At 42.7% G+C, this 20422-nt stretch overlaps 4 protein-coding genes across 4 annotated transcripts; 1 reads left to right on the top strand and 3 right to left on the bottom strand.

Annotated features, from left to right (window-relative positions):
• Positions 1–5042: 5042 nt before the first annotated feature.
• K441DRAFT_689593 (uncharacterized protein) lies at positions 5043–5972 on the bottom strand (the record flags this gene model as incomplete). Its single annotated transcript, XM_067652316.1, has 2 exons — positions 5043–5859; positions 5911–5972. The coding sequence occupies 2 exons, from the start codon at positions 5970–5972 to the stop codon at positions 5043–5045; spliced, it is 879 nt and encodes a 292-aa protein (XP_067499617.1).
• A 217-nt stretch (positions 5973–6189) lies between these two features.
• Positions 6190–7294, bottom strand: K441DRAFT_247129 (uncharacterized protein). The gene has a single exon (XM_067640746.1). It carries the CDS (start codon positions 6969–6971, stop codon positions 6408–6410), a length of 564 nt encoding a protein of 187 aa, XP_067499616.1. The 5' UTR covers positions 6972–7294; the 3' UTR covers positions 6190–6407.
• Positions 7295–8648: 1354 nt separating this feature from the next.
• On the top strand, positions 8649–10844 carry K441DRAFT_680529 (uncharacterized protein; the record flags this gene model as incomplete). The annotated part of the gene is made up of 1 exon (XM_067651379.1): positions 8649–10844. The coding sequence occupies one exon, from the start codon at positions 8649–8651 to the stop codon at positions 10842–10844; it is 2196 nt and encodes a 731-aa protein (XP_067499615.1).
• A 344-nt stretch (positions 10845–11188) lies between these two features.
• Positions 11189–12040, bottom strand: K441DRAFT_666485 (uncharacterized protein). The gene is made up of 2 exons (XM_067649669.1): positions 11744–12040; positions 11189–11684 (listed from the first exon to the last, which is right to left on the bottom strand). Exons 1-2 carry the CDS (start codon positions 11805–11807, stop codon positions 11488–11490), a joined length of 261 nt encoding a protein of 86 aa, XP_067499614.1. The 5' UTR covers positions 11808–12040; the 3' UTR covers positions 11189–11487.
• Between the last annotated feature and the right edge of the window lie 8382 nt (positions 12041–20422).

Here is a 20422-nt window from a genome sequence, read left to right as displayed (position 1 = left end):
TGTTACTTAAAGCCACCTAATTAAGTTAGAGTTACGTTAACTATACCGTTATTTTAGCCACCCATCCGTTTATTAATTGCTTAGGGTTCTTTAGTAAGTAGGCTATAAAGTTAAGGTTAAGGCAATTAAGTATCTTATAAAGTACTACTATTACTACTAAATGAACCAAAAGTCCCCTAGCCGATTTAAGTTTACCCTTAAGGATAACTACGACTTTAACTTCTATATTATTATTAATGTTATATATCTTAGCAGTAAGCTAGTGCTCTGAGTTATTAACCTCTCAACCTCCTCCTAAGCCGCGCGTCTCCTAAAAGATATATCAGCTAAAAACGCATAGGATACCCCTTAACCACACTAGATCAACATCTACCCAGGACCCCCTAACTAAATCGTCTATAATATAGAAAAGAACTTCTTATCTATAGAGATCCAATAATAGATAAAGGCAATAGTAATTAAGGTTAAGGAAGTCCCCGTTAAGGTATATAATAGTATTAAAAAAGTAGAATAATATTACGCGCTATTATACCGCGTATATAAGATTATCTCTTTAAAACTAAANGACGCTAGCGAANAACTTACCTTGTAAATAGCTGTTAAAGCTATTAATAATTCCGCTGGCCTAGATAGACTTATACATACGTTACTAGTTTTTAGCGCCTACCCTTAAATAACTAATAATTCTTTACTATCTCCCTCTGTTATATAATAAGCCGAGGCTATTTATAAGACAATAAAGGAGGTGCGACATCTCTACGCTATACGCTAGGTTAATAATATACTAGAAATAAGAAATGGCCTAAACACCTTAACTACGCTTAATCTACTACTCTAGTCTAAGGTACGCGTATAACGTAAAAAGGGAGGATAGTTAGGCCTATATTAACTTATCGTAACTAATAGTTAAACTTATACTATTTAAATGCCTTACAGACCCACTTAATTTTATTTAAATGTTATTAAGCCTTACTATAAAGATAACAAATCCAAGCCTTTATAGGATGCCCTAAAAGATACTTTAGAGGAGAACTATAATTAACATGCTCTAGAAGGTAACTATAATTTTAAGATAATTATAGTAGATATGCTATAACTATAACGCGGTAGAGGTCGCCTAAANGGATTANAAAATCGCCAANATCTTATTAATTTTAAAGAANAATTTNTTGCCGCNATTAAGANNAGAGTTAAGTTATTAATAGCCTTTATAACAGCTAAAGAGAAGGCTAACTTTAAGCTCGCAAAACAGCTCTAAAAGGAAGGTCGTATTATAACCCTAAAAGCTCCTTTCTAAGCATTTAATAAGTAGGAGATTAACGGTCTTATTATAAGAGGAGTTTTTAAATTTAAGAAGTATAACCCTACTAAATTTAATAAAGTTCGCATCTTTAAGTTAAGGATGGTTAATAAGATTAAGGGTAAGGCTACTAACGCCCTATTTAAGAAATTAAGGCTTATTATCTAAGGTTATAACAATAATAGTAAGGAGATAATTCTTACGTAATCCCCTATAATTTAACGAGCTAGTTAATAAGTTATTATTATACTAGCTCCCTCCTTAATAAAGAATAGAATAGCGGTCTATTTGCGAGATATTACTTAGGCCTATACCCAATTAGAAACGTATCTTTAGCGCTTAATATTAGCGCACCTTCTAAGGCAAATTTGCTACTAATATCCTAAAGATACAATTATAGTTATACTTAAGCCATTATATAGAATTATAGAGGTAGGAACTTACTAGTGGGCTACCTATAGTAAGTACTATAAAGAGAAGCTTCTAATAACTATATCTATATTTAATCCCTGCTTCCTTATTATAACTATAGGAACTCCGTTTAGAATTATTAGCATATAAACTAATAATACAATTATCTTAGGAGACGACCAATTCTTAGCTCTTAAAGAGGATAAGCTAGTAAAGATAAATCTTATAGTAAAGCTAAAGGAAAAGCTTAATTTAATAACACTATTATTTTTTAATAGATGCATCCTCTCCCTAAATAAGGATTCTATTGCTTTACGCTAGAAGATCGACGTTATTAACATTAATTCCCTAAAGTAAGGATATGTGGAGTAACGCGCTCGCGGAGCTTATATTGCTTCTATTTATTAATCTAAGGCTTTATTTAATCTCTCCGTTGCCGCCTAATACTAGAAACTAACTAAGGATAATATTCTTGCCCTAAATAAACGTCTTTTCTAGCAAATAAACTATTTTGATTGGGGACTACTCTATATGCCTATTAATCTTCCTACCGCTAAGCTCTTTATATTTATTAATAGATTATTTATAAATAATAAAGATTTTAGCTCCTAGTTAGGATATAAGATTATTATTATAAACGAATTTACTAGAGAGAATGACTTTATAATCTATAGTAATCTTATCTATTAGAGCTTAACTAAGAGCAAGCGCGTTACCTAAAGTATTTTGGCGTTAGAGATATATAGAATAGTTAGCGAAGTTAATATAATAATTATAATTGGAACTACCTTAAAGATAATTATAGATTAACTCAAACTTTCTATTATCCCTATAATTATATACACCAACTTATATTCCCTCTATAAGTATTTAGTTAAGCTTAGTACTACAAAGGAGAAGCGCCTTATAATCGATATTATGGCACTTTAGTAATCCTACAAGCGTTAAAAACTCTTTAAGATTTAATAAATTAATAGCTAAAATAACCTAGCAGATATAATAACAAAGGTAAACTTAAATAAGGCACTAGAGACGTTTATTAATATAAATACTCTATATATATAAGTTAAAGGTTAGGTTAAAAGGGAGTTTTTAGAAATTTCTTAGTTACGTAAGGCCTTAAGATATCTAGGAACTTTAACCAGCGGTTAAAGTTATTTAATTAGTTAGATTCTCTTACTAAGACTTTTTTAAAAGGGGGAGTATAATATTCTGTAGACCCTAACTTAACCTAGCTAATTAGGATTTTCTATCCCCAGGATGGAAAATCGCTATTAGCTTACTTACTACTAGCGCCTTAGCGGTCTTCTAAACAAGATACCTACCTATAACTTATAAGCAAGAAAACACTACATACTAAGAGGTAAATTTTAGGATAGCGAGACTTATATTATAATGGCAATAGTAAGTAAGGAGGATTAATATTTATTCCGCTAGTTAAGCGGTATATATATATAGATGGCAACTATAAAAGAAGAGTTGCTAGTGTTGGGAATAAAGGCAAGTGGTCACCATATGAGGCATATTGCTGTCACGTGTGGCAAGTTGCCGTCACGTGTCGCCGCGGCACTAGCGTGGCGAGGAGCCTTAAGCTCCTCGCCCTCCCTCATTAAGGGATAAGAACAACAATCATCATACTATCTACGAACCGTAGCTACGTGATATCCCCTTGTGTAACCAACAGTAAGAACTTAAGGTAAAAGTCTAGGGCGTAATTATCCTAATAGAAAATGCGGATACTTTTAGGGAACTAATTAATTAAGTAATTAAGATTAATAATAGGATCTATTAAAGAAAACAGACTAAAAAGGGTTAGGATAGAGTTTTATAGTTATATAAGGTATAGAATATGCAATAATAAAGTTAAAACTAAAAACTATAGTATACTGTAAAGCTAATAGACCTAAGTGGTACTAAAGAAACCTATAAGAGATAGATAAGGAAACTATAGAAACCTAAAGAATAAGAATTAAGTAATTAAAGGTTTAAAGAGTAGAGGCTAAATTAGGAATCTTAATAGCAGAAAATATTTAGGCAGACTCTATAGCAAGAAAAATGGTTTAAAAAAAGGAGCTTATATAAATTATAAAAAATAGAGTTATTTTACTAAAGACTATAGAGGTAGTTAGAGTTACTATATAGTAAAGGGAATAAGACTAGTAGACGATATATATGTATAAAGGGATAATAATATACTATAAGGAATAAAAGAGTATTTAATTAAGAGTTTTATATTTTATTATAATAATGCATACTAAATTTATAAGAACGCTAAGTATAGCGTAAGCTATTAGCTATAAAAGCTAAAAATATTAAAGTTTAAAGGAACTAATAAACTATTATATAAATTAGATATTAAAGATAACGAGTTTAATATAAGTAAAATATTTAGCGATAATAAGGTAATAAAGGCAGCTTACTAAGAGCGTATAAATCTTAAAAAAAATTATAATAGAAGTAGAGACCGAGACCGCTATAAAGTAAGGCTTAGTAATAGAAATTATAATACTATTAGATATAATATCCATTGCTTTATAAAATAAAAGGAGATATTATACTAATATTCTTAGCAGTATTAACAAAAAAAAGTATAATATATATTTTTAGTTTACCCTATATATAAAAGTAGATTTAAGTAAGCTTAGAGACTAAAGGGAAGGGAAATCTAAGGGAAAGAAACCCTAAAGTAATAAAGCCCTAGGGAAATAAAGCCCTAAGAGAAAAAAGTCTTAAAAGAATAAAGCTATAAGGAAATAAACCCCAAAGGAAAAATCCCTTAAGGGAGAAAATCTTTAAAGGAAAAAATCTTTAAAGATAAAAAGCCTTACGGGAAAAAAGCAGTTCCATTTTTAGCTTTAATTCTATTTTTAGTTATTTTATAAATCTAATATTTTATAAAAAATTTAAGTGACATAGGGTATTGGCCACCTCTTCCGGTAGCAGTTGCACCAGGGGATCTGTTGCCCAAAAGCCTTGAATTGGCCGCTGCTCCACATGACATTGCGTTGACATTAACCATGATCTTTGAGTACATTCGACATTACTAGCAATCTAAGCAAGCATTTCCGTTGAAAACATCTCAAATCGAGGAAGATAAGCGGCTAGAGGATATGCTGCGCTGTCTGAAGCTAGGGCACGAAGCACGTTTCCAAGGGCATGCACTGCAAATGCGTAGGATATGGTCATAGCTGTTTCTTTTGACGTATTTAAGTACTAATTTCTTGGTTTCCCTTTGATGATATGGATACGCGTCCTTGAATACACGGGGGTTCCGGATGAGTTGATTCCGCCAGTCAGACTGTTTTTCATTGGCACAGGTGCGATATACCAATCAAGCCCCACCCGATTTTCTCCCAACAATACACACCTGATCGAGTGTATGATAAACCCCGTTATCAATCTCCCTCATCGCCTCCTCCTTCAGCCTCTCGATCCTCTGGTTCGTCCATCCACTGCCCTCAACCGCCACCAACCCCTCCAAACATCCCAGGAAGCAAACAATGATATTCCGGGTCCCCTTATCCCTTGCCTTCGCCTCCAAATCCTGCAATCTGTCCGACGAAAAGACGTCTTCGTGCACATCGATCAAGCCAAGTTCTCGGAACACGTCTTCCCTCCTCAGATTCTTCGGCTCTCGCATCATGAGGCCGATCACAGGGTCGACCTTGCGGCGAAATAGGTCCAGGCCGTCGTAGATCTCCTGGCACGCGGCGCGGGACGTGCCAGCCGCGGAATTGTAAAGCCCAAAATTGCATGAATCGATCCACTGCAGCCAGCCGCCCGGGTTCAACAACGTCATCAGGTTCGCGATGGAACGAGCCCATTCCGCCCGCGCGGCCACGCTGCTGGTGAAGCGGACGGCAACCACATCATAGGTTCCTACCTCCGAGGCTGGAAAGGGGAGGAACATGTCGTGGATCTTGAACGACACGTTTGACGGCCAGGTCTCCGGTGGAGGAAAAGCGGACGACGTGAGGTCAAAGCCGGTGAATTGGCATGTTGACGGCAGGCTTTTGGCGACGTCGAGAAGCCAGACCCCAGAACCGGCACCTATGTCTGCAATCTTGGCAGTGGGCGAGGTAATCGGGATGTTGGGGTGAATGAGAAACCCGAGCGTTTTAGTGGTGAAGACGTGTTGCTCATCTAGTCTGTTTGACATGTGAGTTTGGAGGCTGTGACAGCAGGGATCTGAACCTTGCCTTTCTGGTATTTCTTCTATGCGAGGATGGAAATCTCGATCCCGGTCATGTGGGTCTGTCATGGTGCGGATCTGGAAGAAGTTTCGGAGAAATGCTATGATGTGGCGGTATGTGTGTGTGTGTTTTCAGGCCGGGGTGTTCAGGAGCAATTAGCCTCGGCTGAGCTGGCACCCTTAATGCCCGCTGAGCACAACGGAAGCAGCGCAAAACGATTTTCACCTGCGTTGTATCTATCGTAGGTGGCCTCTAGGCTGCGTGAACACGGCGACGCGAAAAGTGACGGATCCCAACGGTCGGAAACCGCAAGGTACAGTACCGCAGTCGCCGCTGGCGCGTGTGGGGGATAACATATCTTATCAGTAGGCGCACGGATTCACCTGGCGTACGCGGAACAACATTTTTCCACCCCACAAATGAAGCGCTATCGCGATCAAAAATTGCTGTATAGCTGTAATTTTGTGGTGTATTGGGCTTTGATGTATGGAGAAGAAGATGCGCTATCTGAATTTTTTTTGAAGTTTGACAGAGCGGCCCAGGCGTGTTGTCACTGTCGAGGCGGCCGATGGCTCCTCCGCCAGCTCCTCCTCCAGTACTTGATTAATTTTGATCGTTTTTGTGCGTGGAGGTTTGGAGGGTTTGCGATTGGCTTTTTTGGGGTAGCTCATGTCATTTTGGAGCTGTTTCTCGACTTGCTTTGCCACCTTATTCTCCTCGCGCTGAGCTGCCTTGGTGGCCTTGTTGGCGGCGGCAACCTCAGCGTCGCGCTGCTTCTCCTCGCGCTTCTGCTTAGCCGCTAGCTCACGTTGGAGCTTGTTCTCATCTCGCTGGCGAGTTGCCTTAAGTTTCTGGTGTTGTAAGCGCTCTTCTTCGAGCTGCTTTTGTGCTTGGAGCTCGCGCGCTTCGGCCACCTCGGAGGGACTCCAGCACATGGCTCCGCCATCATTTGGCGGTGCCGGCAGCAGCGATAGTGCCTTGCCCTCGTGCTTGCGCCCTCTCTCTTCATTGAGAGCCTCTTGTAGTTGCTTATTTTCGTGTTGGAGAAGCTGGTTCCTTACCGACATGACGTGTATCGTGTGGGTGAGCTTCTTAGCATGTTCGTCGAAAGTATCGGCCACTACTTGCTTCAAAAGACGCCGAATTTCTGTCCAATCTGATGCGCTGATCGCTGATTTTCCGCTGCCGCTTGAGCCGGGTCGTGAGCGAGTTTTGCGGGCGAAGCGCGATAGTACTGCCTGTGGGTCGAACGGCACGAGCCTGGTGGCTTCGAAGGCCTTTCTGATGTTCTTTTCGGTGAATGAGAGCGCCTAGGCGGCGCTGAAGAGGCGGTAGAAGTCGCGCTTCGCGATAGAGGTGAGGCCTTGAGTTTTTTCTATATAGTTAGCAAGCTGCTTCGAGTACGCCGCTGCGAGTGGAGAGAACATCACTACATCCAGCGGCTGCAAGCTGTGGGTCGAATGAGGCGGAAAAACTGCGAGAAGGATCTTGTTCTGATCGCAATACTTAATAAACTTCATCGAAACATGAGAGCCGTGGCTATCAAGGATGAGCAAGCGGTAAGCTCGTTCGAGCTTTCTGCTTCGTCTCGCGATCAAACACTTGTTTAAGCCACGCAAAGCCGATATTATTGCTCGTCTAGCCATTTAGAGATGCGCTAAAGAAGACTGAGTGGTTTTCTAGATCGAAATCCTGTCCTGAAGTTGCCTAGAGGTTAACTTATAGATTAGCGAGGGACTCAAGGCAGTGCCGTCGGCGCAAATAGCTGCAATAATAGTGACCCACTCGCGATTTCCGCTCTGTACGAAGCCTCGAAGCTTTCCTAAGCTCGACTGTTCTTGTGTGAAGATGCGCCGCTGCTTAGAGAGGATTCCAACTATAAAGCCCTTCTCACCCATATTGTAGATATGCCGCCCATCGATAGCGTATTCGTCGATTTTTCTGCGCATAAGCTCAAAGTATAAGCTATAGCGGAAGGCCGAATCAGCCCTGAAGCGCTTGCTGTCGACGCTGGCGGTCCAGTGGGTGAGAAGCTGGTCGTCGTGACGCTTGAGAAATCGAGAAACCCAGCTTGATCCTATGGGTTTCTGAGCAATTTCCTCTGCGAAATTTCGTACTATTGCATGCGTAGGTGGTAGACCTTTGCTATAAAGCTTCCCGATATAAGCTATAAGCTTATCCTCTTGCGTGTTGTTGAGATTTCTGGATTTTTCGGCTTTGGCTTCACAGGAACCCTGAACGCCGCGGTGTCGTTTACTTAGCGTTGAGCGATTAACCCCGAATTTTTTCGCGGTCGCAGTATAATCAATCGAATCCGCTAGCTTCAGCGCTTCTAATGCTGCATTAATATCTCCTTTAGGTGGCATTTTGGTGGAGTTGTGGCGTGGCGAAAATTTTGGTGTTTTAGCGTTCCGCGTGCGCCAGGTGAATCCGTGCGCCTACTATGTTATCAGGCTTGGCACGGTGTCGCTGGTCCAAAACCCCCCACTTCAAGACGTGAAACCCTCCGACAATCTGTTGAGAATTGGGTGGCTGGGCCCAATATAGGGTGGCTGTTACCAGCCACCTAATTATTGTTGTATATAATACGAGCTTCTTACCCTTCCAAATATCAAGAATTCAACCTTCTATCTTACTTTTGACTCCCCTTAGTCGTTCATTTCAACACAATCCATCGCCATTTAGGTTCTTCTTGGACATACCACTTTACGCTAAGATCTCCATTACCCGTACCCTGGATCAGCATGAACGACCCGGGCCCTCGTCCCTTCCCTAATTTCTATCGCCCTCTCGCCCCTAAGTTCACCCGCGTCTTTGAGCTTGAGGCCGGCGAGTTCTCGGACCCCATCGTCGGGCGGCTGGTGCCGCAGGCAATGGACGCGGAGCCGTACGAGGCCATATCGTACGTCTGGGGCAACCAGCGAAAGCGGCGCGACATCATCATAGACGGAGCGACGCTCTCCATAACAGAGAACCTGCACGGGGCGCTGACGGCCTTCCGACACCGACCAGTTGCTGGGAGCAGCGACGAGCCAGATGCGGGCACGGCACCGGCGCGAAGACAACCAGTGCGGCGGCTGTGGGCCGACGCCGTGTGCATCAACCAGGAGGACCTGCAAGAGCGCATCTCGCAGGTCGAACTCATGTCGTTCATCTACGCCGGCGCGCGCCGTGTCCTTTCGTGGCTCGGCTGGGAAGAGGGCGAAGAGGGTCGCCGGCACATGCAGGACGCCATCCACTTCATACACGCCTTCATGAAAGACCCAGAGGCCGGCCTCTGCGACGCGCGCGTCCTTCTCCTTCACCACGACTACCTGGCTGACCCCACCGAGGACCTCGCTCAGTTATCCGAGGACGACCGGCGCCGGTTTGAGGAGCAAGCACGCAAGTGGGAGGCTGTCAAGTTCTTCTTCGAGATTGAGTACTTCCACCGCGCGTGGATCGTGCAGGAGCTTGGCCTCGCCCGCGAGGCTCTCTTGATCACGGCCCTGAAGCCCGCCGACGACGGTGCCAAAGCTGATGAGGGGAATTCCGCTGGCCAGGGAGTTACTGCCGAGGACGAAGACTGGGCCTTGGAGGTCGACATTATCGACTGGCCGCTGGTGGGCCGCTTCGTCGAGTTCTTGGACTACAGCGGTGCCTCGCTGGTGACGCATCTCGGCCTGGTGTCGTGGGTCGCCCACCACATCCTGATGGTCTGGGCCACCAAGGAGGACGGCACGCCTGACTGCGACTTTCTGACTGGCATGCACTGGACGCGCATCCTGCGCGTAACCGACCCACGTGACCGCGCGTTTAGTCTACTCGGTCACCCGATGGCCGTCCTCGGCGGCGAGCTTGTAATCCACCCTGACTACACGCGTACGCGCGGGGTCATATACACGAGACTGGCCGTCAACTTCATCCGGAAGACGAATAATCTATACATCGTCAGCCTCGTCGACCACGAGGACGACCCTTCCTTAGAGCAGTGGGATTGGGACCCGCAGCACGAAGCCAGGATGCCCAGCTGGGTGCCTGACTGGCATAGCATTAACCGGACCACGCCAGCCGACTACCCGATAGCCGCGGCCGCGACCGAGGACGACGAGATCAGCTTCGAGGGGGGAGTTGATTGCGAGGACGGGACATCGCTTCCACACCTCCTGGTGCAAGGCTGGGTGATCGACGAGATCTCGGCCGTGTCGCGCCGCATGGAAACGACAGACTTCCCCATCACGCACTTAGCGCGAGAACGGACAAAGCAAAACCCCTTCTGGCTCGATCGCGTGTGGGAGCTGGTCTACCCTGCCGAACAACAAGGCAGCGCGTTCGCGAGCCCCGGTGGCGACGCGCTGGCCGTGCTGGAATCACTGTCGGTGGCCCTCCCGCTCGGCACGCAGGAAAAGGATGATCCGGTCAGCAAGGCAGGGTTGAACCAGACGCTGGAGGAGCACCACCGATCGTTTGCCGCCTACGTTCTCGAGTATCACGAGCTGCTTCGCGGCGCGTTATCTGAGGCCGGCGGTGTTAACGAAGACGATGACAACAGCTATTTGCCTGTTCGCTCGGTCTTCGACAGCGTGCCGGCTGAGGCGCAGGCTGAGCTGCGGCGGCGCGCAGAAGGCACCACCGCCGGCGGGTTCCTCGAGTGCATGACGTGGTCGTCCATGTGCCGTATTGTGTACCGTACGGCATCGGGCCTCGTGGGCATGGGCTCACGCGTCACGCGGCCAGGGGACCTGGTTTGCCGGGTAAAGGGTTCGGCCGTGCTGATGACGTTACGGAGGGTCGATGATTCCGGCGCCAGCGAGGTGACTGGGACGACAACCGAGACCGAAGCGGCTGTGTCGATTCGTTGCGCTCATATTGGGCCCACTGTCGTACCGGCTCGTATGAAGCGGGGCGTCATCGACGGCGCAGAGTTTGGCGAAAAGGCTGCAAACTTTCGAATCATATAAGCCATCTTCGTTATGCGAGCTGTGAGAGGGAAACGCATTGATGTCGCTTGGCTAGATGTTTTTTGTCAAGCGCCAGGTACACGCACACTTACATTTTCTTACCAGAGGCAGTTTCGGGCTTCCTGCACCAATTGTGCCAATTGACTCCGATTGAGATCGTAGAGTGAGGCGTTTCCATCCAGCCAGCCGAAAAACCTGGGAACGCCGGCCCGAGCCTTATGATATTGACTTTGGTAAATATCGAGAACCCCGATTTCAGGCTCTTGCCTCAGAGTCAGCGGCTGCCCGCTCATTGGGTCCATCTCAGTCAGCGTTTTTACGCTTGGCGAGTTTGTTCCCAGCCTTCTGGCTGTCCGATGCTTCGGTTTGTTCCCAGTCTGTAGTCGTCCGCTGAATGGGATAATCCTCCGTCAGCGTCTCTCCGCTCAGTGGGTCTGCACCCAGTTTGTGGGCCGTCCACTTTTGAGATTCGAATTCAAGTCTATCGCATTCATTTCTCTGGCTAATTCTGGACTAACCGCTAAGTAGGCAAAGCTCTACCAACCTATGCTCGTTCAGTCTAGCTGCATGGCGACGGTATACAAAATCGGACCAAGTCATGAAATCAGGCGCTTTTTTTTTTACTAAATGTTGCATTATCGTTTCATCTTCCGATATCAGATTGGGTCATTTCTGTGGCTAGGTGGGTTGAAGCTCTCGAAACAGCAAGACAACAAATGCTATAAGTTCTTGTTCTATGGTACTCACTCAGTTCGCGGGGAGCAGCGTGGTCGATTAAGCGGCCAGTCCGTAGACTAACCGTCGCCCGATTGATCGCCCAAATTTTAGCTGCCCAATCCAGTCAGTCCATGAAGTTATCCGTCTTAATCCGGACTGGATCCGACTGATAGAGCTCTTAGCACCTCTAGATACGCGTAAAAGAGGGGTAGAAGGACACGTTCGCGTTGTTTTCAGTCCGTGCATGGTCCGTGCGTTCACATTTCCCCCCTAAATTACCCCTAAACTACACCTAAAAAGGTTTAAAACTAAGCTATACAACCCTATCCGCCGTCCGTAGACGTTTGCAATCCGGCTTTTTTTAATTAGGCCAATCCGACGGCTCTGATTAAGAGGCCAATCTGGCCGTCTAAACCTTAACGATCTAGACGTCGGGCAACTAACCACGCTGGCGGGGAGTTGCAACCACGAGTACCGAGAGTGGATTATTCAAGGTATAGCGTTGGAAGAAACAAAAAAGTTTGTACTGCCGACTCCAGACGGATCCGTCCTTCACTCCGAAAAGTGCGAGCCCATTCAACTTCATGGCTTCGCAGGCTCGGAGCTGGGGGCAACGGCGTGCTTCAAGATTCATGATGGGTTCTTCTACACACTTACTAATTGCGATGCCTTCGGTGTGATTGAGGTGGATTATACATCGTACTATCATCGCATAAGGTTCCCTGTTGATGACCCTCAGGCATCGACGTGCCAAGCCGCGCGTCGGATCTTCAGGCGTCAGCATGCCGACGGTCCCGTGAACGATAGCTGACATTCACTAAGCTTGGAGGTAGACGAGCGCAATAATGAGCTCCTGATTGTGGAGGGTCGTGCAGAGTGGCAGGGCGGTAAAGGCTCTCTCCAGCGCGGTACTTACTGCCATCAAATCAACTTTGAGGATGAAAGAGGTAGAAGTATTACAGGAGCGACGATCACGCATTGCCAGGGTTGTCGATGATATTTTTATTCATTGCTTTATAACGATATATTCATTCATAAGGAGTGATAATGATTGAATATTTTGCCAGCCCTTATAAATGAATATTCATAAAATTATGAATATATATAGAGGCTTGGGGTAGTAAATATTAAGCCGTCGGAGTGCTTAAAGTCGTGGGTAAAAGGACGAGTTGTGTGAGGCTAGAGGGGAGAGCTACTGGTGAATGTTTAGGGGGGTAGAGGGGGGGTGGAAGGGGGTGGAGGCCTCTAGGGAGACATCGGCCCTATCGACTTAGTACCCCCCACTATTCCAAGACTAGTGATACTGCCTATATCTAAAATATCGCGATTATTCATTCATATCGTGATATTTTGGTCGGCTTATGAATTGAATGCGATATTGGGCCTATTTATTCATTCATTCATCATCGACAACCCTGCCGCATTGGCCCGGCCAATGACCCATTTTCATCAGACCCAGAGACAAAGTACGGGCTCACACCGGATTCGCCATCTCGCCATAAACACATGGACGCTTGGAACCCGTTGGCTAGTGGTCTCGCGCCACAAATGCTTGCTGACTCAAAACTTTCGCGCTCAAAATATAGGGGGTATGATGTTACTTGCGTGAGCTCACTCGAGCTTGTCGAACGCCCTTGCAACTGCCGCGGAGGCAGTCGTTACTGTCTGCAGCTGCGTTCAGGTTCGAGAAGAAATGTCCCATTCTTGGCGGTGCCACAGAAAGGTAAAGCGAGATTTGGGGCGCCACAGCATGATATGGAGACGTTGGATCGAGAGGGACGATTTTAGATACTCGCCTGTGTCATTCTGGCCCCAGCAGAACAAAAGACTTCATCAGGTCCTGAACCTTCCTGCCAAGCTGCAGCGTCACTCGAACGTCGAGCTCAGGGCATGGAAAGACCAAAGATGTATCGTGTATCTGGTGAGCTCTGGTGGGATTGGCAAGGTCGTGTGCTTGAATTTCGATGCCTATGCTCCAGTTTCTAGGTTTGAGAGTACCGCCTATGCTCAGCTGCAGATACGCGGCCGTTTGCCCCGGCTGCAATCAGATGCGGAGCATCTTAGAGACATCTCGCCTGCCCCTGAGCCGTTTGAGCTGACGGTCTTTGATCCGCACGAGGTTCAGGATGCTTGTTTTAAGAGCATGCAGGATCTCTACGAAATCCCAGATGCCGAACAATTGAGCATAAAAGATCCAGTCCTGAAACAGTGGCTCAATACAATGCAGGTTCTGCTTGGTGGTTCAGATTCACCAGAGTCCTTTGCAGGTGTAGCCATTTTCAAAAAGCTGTCTGATCGGGACCAGTGCGGATTCACTGATTGGAAAAGAGAAAAAAACCCAACTCCTATGCTTCCAGCGGGCTTACAGCTCGGGGGGGTCACGGAAAAACTCGGCGGGGTCACAAAGTTCAACGGGGTCACAACCTTTCTGACCCCGCTCAACTTCTGACCCCGCTGAGCTTTATGCATATGCAGTGCATATACAGACTAATTTTTTTTATTTTATAGAATTTAAAGTATTTTATATATATAAAATAAGTTATATGCGAGGCATATGCGGGGTATATGCAGGGCATATACTAAAATAAAATAAATAACCTAAGTTGTTAAAATATACCTGTATACGCGTTATATGGTCTTAGCATATGCAGAGTATATACTCCGTATATACTCTACCAATTTTATATTTATTTTAAAGAGATTTTACTCCTTTATATACTACCTTTTAAAGTATTATATTTATATTTTATATAAGGTAGGCTATGCTATAGTATTTACTTAGTATATATAATAATAAAAAATTATATAATGCTTAAGGTATATATACTTAGTATATACCCCCCATTAACTATAGCAGTAAATAAGTAAGCTAGGTTATTATAGTATAGACTATGCGTATGTATTGCATATGCTAGGCATATGTAAAGTCTATACGTATACTAATTTTATATAAGGTAGGGTGCGCTATATTATCCCTGTATATACTAAGCATATACTTAGCATATTCACCCACTAATAAACCATTTAACGTATATATCTTATAGTTGTATATATGCATATACTTAGTATATGCACCGCATATTTAATGCATACGGTTGCTAAAGGCAAATTATAGCTACCGATGCACGTTCTATATGGGTGGGAGTGTGACCCCGCCGACCTTTTTTCGGTGCTCCATCGGTGACCCCGTTTAACTTTCGCCGACCCCCATCGGTGACCCCTTTTAACTTTTCCGTGACCCCCCTAAGCTGCACCCCGGCTTCCAGCTGTAAACTTGATTTTTTTTTTTAATTTCTTTTTTAATATATTTTTTTCCGCTTTATAAGATCAGCGTAGATAAACACTCTAATAGCCGTACTGCTCAGATTGAACAAACGCAGATGTTTTTGGAGATTTACTAAAAATTAAGTAACGAAATACGTATCACACAGGTAAAGACGCCCACATTTCCTTAAGGCGTCTCCATACTTAAAATTGGTTGGATTTAGATTAAAAAGGACTATATTGCTATTATTACATTCTCTTATAACTTATGGATTTACGAGTTATATAAACAACCTTACATAAGAAATTCTGGTGGATTAAATAATATATATATAGATAGAATATAAGGAATATTCTATTTACAGGCTTCGTCTACCTATAATATCTATGTTTGGGCTAGAGCTATAGCGAGTAAAGAATGCAGCGATCCGTACGAATATTTTAGGAATATTAAGCTACTAGCACAGGACAGGCTTAGTAGTAGTATAATTAGCGGTATTTAAAGTAGATAATTACAAATTAAAATACTTTTAGTCCGCCACCATAAGCAGGGAGGGCGGCCGACCCGCTCTAGCTATAGAGTTGTAGACGTTTTGAAATGTATAAATAATAAGTAAGTAAAGGTACGTATAGTACAGCTTATAATACCGCCACTTTCTAAGCTATATATGCCTCCCCTAAAATTATCTCAGTCCTAGATAATTAACCAATTATAAGCAGCTTACATAACAGATTAATTATCTTATATTATTATCGTCTGGTACACAGTTCGGAAATTTATTAATCCCTCGCGCCGATTTATATATAATTCTTATATAAACTCGCGCGCTATACTAAATATTTTAGCTATTAATTAACAATAAACTAACGCCTTTATAAATAATCAGCTAACGTTATATTCTAGAACTTTATAGGGCAATTCTAATGCTGCTAAAATTATTACGAATGGCCTGGTGGTTACTACTATATTTCGCCTTAAATAAGCGAATCTCCCCTTTAAAGCTCTACTTAAAACTCTATTACTATTAATTAATAACAAACTAACGCCTTTATAGATAATTAGCCAACGTTATATTCTAAAGCTTTATAAGGCGATTCTAACACTGCCAAAATTATTATAAACGGCGTTATGGTTACTACTACATTTTGCCTTAAATATTACCACTAAAATAGTAAATATTTAGCTAGAGCTATTAACTATTACCAATCCTTAATATTTAACCTCCTATATTAATATTTATAGTAGATAAATACCTAAATAGCTAATATATTGTATCTAGACTAACTCTGGGCCTTATTACCTACTTTATTGCTCTTCCGCTGCCTGCATAAACGCCTGCACGAAAGCCTGCACGAAAGCCTGCACGAAAGCCTGCACGAAGCCTGCACGAAGGCCTGCACGACGTCTGCACGAACCGAACGCTCTGCACGAAATATACAAACTCTATATATAAAAAGCTCTGCACGAGGCTTCTGCACGAGGCTCTGCATAAAGCTCCCGGTCGAAGCCTCTGTCCGAAGCTCTCTGCGGTCGAAGCTCTGGTCGAAGCTCTGGTCGAAGCTCCGGTCGAAGCTCTGGGTCGAAGCTTCTGGCCCGAAGCTCTGCTTGAGGCTCTGGTCGAGGCTCTGGGTCAAGGCTCTGGTCAAGGCTCTGGTCAAGGCTCTGGTCGAGGCTCCGCTCGAAGCTCTGGTCGAGGCTCCGCTCGAAGCTCTGCTCGAAGCTCTGCTCGAAGCCTCTGCTCGAAGCTCTGCTCGAAGCTCTGCTCGAAGCTCTATAACGAGGGCTCTGCTCAAAGCCTCTGCACAAAGCTCTGCTTAAAGCTCTATACGAGGCTCTGCTCAAAGCTCTGCACAAGGCTCTGCTCGAAGCTCTACTCAAAACCTTATATATAGAGCTTTAAAGCTCTACTAACACAGCACTAATATACTACGAAGGTTCTATAATTAGCTATATAACCACCTATATTAATTATTATTATTAATTCTATTTATTGCCCAATTTAGTCCCCTTTTAGGTCTATATTAGGAAAAAGACCCTATAAGGGGAAAAATCCTAAGTATTTCCCCTTTTAGCTAGTTCTATTTGTTTCGCCTTTACCTAGCTAGTATATCTTTATATCTTCTAGTCTACCTTATATACTATACTTCCTAGGTATATTAGGAAATCTAAAAGGAGTAATAAAAGGGTCTAGAAATTCGCTAGTAAGCCGCCTGTAGCTAGGCGGGAGTATTTAGTCCTTAAGGGGCTAGAATAGGGCGTATTATTTAGTGTCCTCCTATTAGATCTTATATGCTATTTAAAACTACTAAAGAATTCCTTAGCCTATAAGCTATTTTACTACTATTTATAAGCCCCTACTTATAGAGAGTATTTAAGTAATATTATTTATGCCTACGCTAGTAAGTAGCTAGTCCCTTACTAAGCGGTAGCTATAAAATAGTAGTATATAATATACTAACTAAATAGGCCACCGGTATTGTCGGTATACTCGCTTTATCAACATACACGAATATCACTTGTAGTGGTACGTATGCGGTGTTAAAGTTGGTAGTTAATTGTTTTTACTAGAGGTAAGGGGTTACTCCAAGGTCAGGTTAGCTAACCTCGCTACGTGGTCCTATAACCACGTCATATAATTAACGTTCCGACACTAGAGCAACTCTAAAAAGAAGACTAATCTATACTTTAAAGTTAAGTCTACTTCTAGGCTATTCGTAGTATATACGCAATAGCGACTTTCTGCCAAATTCTAACATATTACCGAATTCTGCCGAATTCTGCTATAATACTGAATTCTGCTAAATTCTACCAAATTTTACTAAACCTAACTTCTGCCAACCAATTAGGATTTTCTATCCCCGGGATAAAAAATCGCTATTAGCTTGCTTAGTACTAGCGCCAATACTAAACTAAAGTTAAATCCGTTTACTTAACCCACCCTACGGCCCATAATTTGACTCGATTTATATTAATAAGCTATAATAGTGCTGTATAGGGCTTACCCTTTATTATAGCGTCCGCAGGGTTAGTATCTCCATTAATCTACTTAACTTTAGTAATCTGTCTTTATTTATAAGCTTAGCGAAGGCATATTATATTAATTATTAAGCGTTTCTCTTATATAGTTCCTAGTCAGACAAGACAGTTATATAAAAACTTTAAATTAGTATAGAGAATAAGTAGTAAGTTAACCTATAAGACCTTATCTAGCGTGGATTTAATTATAGCGCCTATATTAAAACTATGCGCTATACCGTATAACTCTAAGGCTAATACACTCCTAGTAACTCTTTTGCACTTAACTAAGGACTAATAGATAATATTTGCCTTATTTAAGGCGTCTGCTAGTATAAATACGTAGCTAATTTGCGAAGATAAGTCCTTATTGTTGGCGAAGGAAGCGTCTATAAATACCAGGAGTTATAAGGTATTAACGTCTAGCTTAACGAACTTTAGGCCTCTATTTGCGTTCTTAATCTACTAGCTTAATTACTTATTAAAACTCTTTACATTATCTTTAACTAGGTTAATTACCTAGGTAGTAAAGGATAGGTTAAATAAGGCCTTTAGCTAACAGACTAAGGCAATATAGGCTCCTCTGGCGCGTTAAGCGATATACTAGTCCTTTAACGTAAGTAGGCCATGCGTAACTTCTTTAGAGCTAGTGCTGTCTACTAGCGTAGTATTAACCACACTAAGGTTCTTATACTGGCGCTTTTGCGTTAGTGTAATACTCCTATCTTATATCAATTAAATAAGTCCTCTATTAAACTTAATTGGTGTATTAGCGGTTAATTACTCTCGCTCCTTAGCCATAAATTTAGCCTTATGTAGTTCGCTTTATTTAGCCTCTATAAAGGTATTATTTATAAGGAATAGTATATTATTAGTCTATAGGCTAACAATTCTAAAAGGCTTATCGCTGTAGAGTAAGTAAGGGTTGTATATGGACTGGTCCATTTATAGCTAATTAACGTGGTATAAATAGTAGGTCTTAAACTAGTGGTTTCTAGCTTTAGGTACTCTATAAAGTAGCTTTATAACCTTTAGAATGGAGTCCGTATCAATTCCCAATTATTTATTTAGCTCGTGTGGTGGTTATACATAGAACTCGCGGTTTAGGTTTATAGTGGACTAAATATAGGCTTATAAGATATCTTAGAGGTAGAGTTGTATCTATAGTAGCATAGCAGCAATATAGAGAATTAGCCGCTGGCTAACCCATTAAATTGTTAGTAACTAAGTAAGGACTAGCTCTTTCTCCAAATTATTATAGGCCTATATAATAAGTCGTAATTTCTTAAAGGCTCTATTAGTTCCCTTATTCTTAATCTTATTAACAAACCGTAAGTTAAAGAGTCTAACCCCCTTTAGCATATCGCGTAGCTTAATGATCTTAAAGACGCCTTTCTTAAGTAGGCCTATAACCTCCTTTTATCGTAAAGCGCTAAATTAGGTATTATTATCGTTCTATAAGTAAATAGCGATATTAGTAATATCTACAATATTACCCGTAAAAGCACCTGTATCTATTATAGCGTCTATAGTAGCCGTGTCTGCGATAGCCGTAAGTAATAGGTATTTACGGGGGCGACCTCTACCTCGCTTTGGCGGTAGCTATAGTTCGGCTTTAGGTAATAATTAAGGTTTAGCTAGTAAAGGTACTAGTTTAGCTAATTTAACAGGCTCTTGTAGTTTAACTGGGTCTTATAGGTCTAGTAGGTGAGATTTTATAACCGTAGAGCGGAAGGTCGTAGGCCCATTTAGTAGCTTTATAGTATAGGTCTTACCGTTAACGGTAAGTAGCGTATATAGCCCATCCCAATAATTACTCTAGCTAGTATTGCCTTCTCTCCAGACTAAGACAGGCGAACTAGGTAGGAGGCCGTAAATAGCGTTAGTTTATGGTCCGTTTCGCATATTAAGAGCGTTAGCGATCTATTATTTAGCTTATAGCTTCTAGATTTCCACTATTGCTTTCTTAATAGCCGCAGCTCGCTATATAACTAAAGGTAATAGCGCGTCCGATTCAACCATTTAGGGGTAAGCTTTAAAGACTAGGAGTGTAAGGACTAGGCCTTCTAGGCCAGCTATATTATTAATAGCTTTAAAGGCCATTTATAGGGCCATCTCCTTGCTGATTTTAGGGATTTCAGTTATAATAATTTGGTAGGCTTGTTGTAGCGGACTGTGGTAGCGCTCTACCATTCCAATGGAATTGTGTGATTCGACTGGAACTGACTTTATAGTTACTCCCATAGTGGCAGCGTAGTGCTTAAACTCCTTACTAACAAAGTTCTTCCCGGCGTCTATAGTGATTAGGTCTAGTGGTCCTAAGTAGCTATTAATCTAGCACATCCGTAGAATGTCCTAAGTGTACTTAGTGCTGATATCTTGTAGCCATCTGCTAGCTTGAAATTAAGTTGCTTCGTTAACTACGTATAGTAGGGGGGAGCCGCTAATATACATAATGTCAACAATAATATTATAATTAAAATTAACGTCGTCTTATAGGGTAAAGCGAAATCTACCTAGAGATCTACTATACTTCTAGCAATAGTGGCAGAGTCTAGTTAGCTCTTTAATAGCGGATCTA

The sequence above is a fragment of the Cenococcum geophilum genome (assembly GCF_001692895.1).
Source record: "Cenococcum geophilum 1.58 unplaced genomic scaffold K441scaffold_49, whole genome shotgun sequence".
Lineage (NCBI taxonomy): Eukaryota > Fungi > Ascomycota > Dothideomycetes > Gloniales > Gloniaceae > Cenococcum > Cenococcum geophilum.
Note: the sequence above shows the minus strand (reverse complement) of the source record. Positions and strands in the feature narration are given on the sequence as shown.

Coding starts and splice junctions, on each gene's coding strand:
- K441DRAFT_247129 (XM_067640746.1), bottom strand. CDS start 6,971: ATGTCGGTAAGGAACCAGCTTCTCCAACACGAAAATAAGCAACTACAA.
- K441DRAFT_666485 (XM_067649669.1), bottom strand. CDS start 11,807: ATGCACGGACTGAAAACAACGCGAACGTGTCCTTCTACCCCTCTTTTA. Junction 11,685..11,743: donor TTTACGCGTATCTAGAGGTG/CTAAGAGCTCTA, acceptor TCATGGACTGAC/TGGATTGGGCAGCTAAAATT.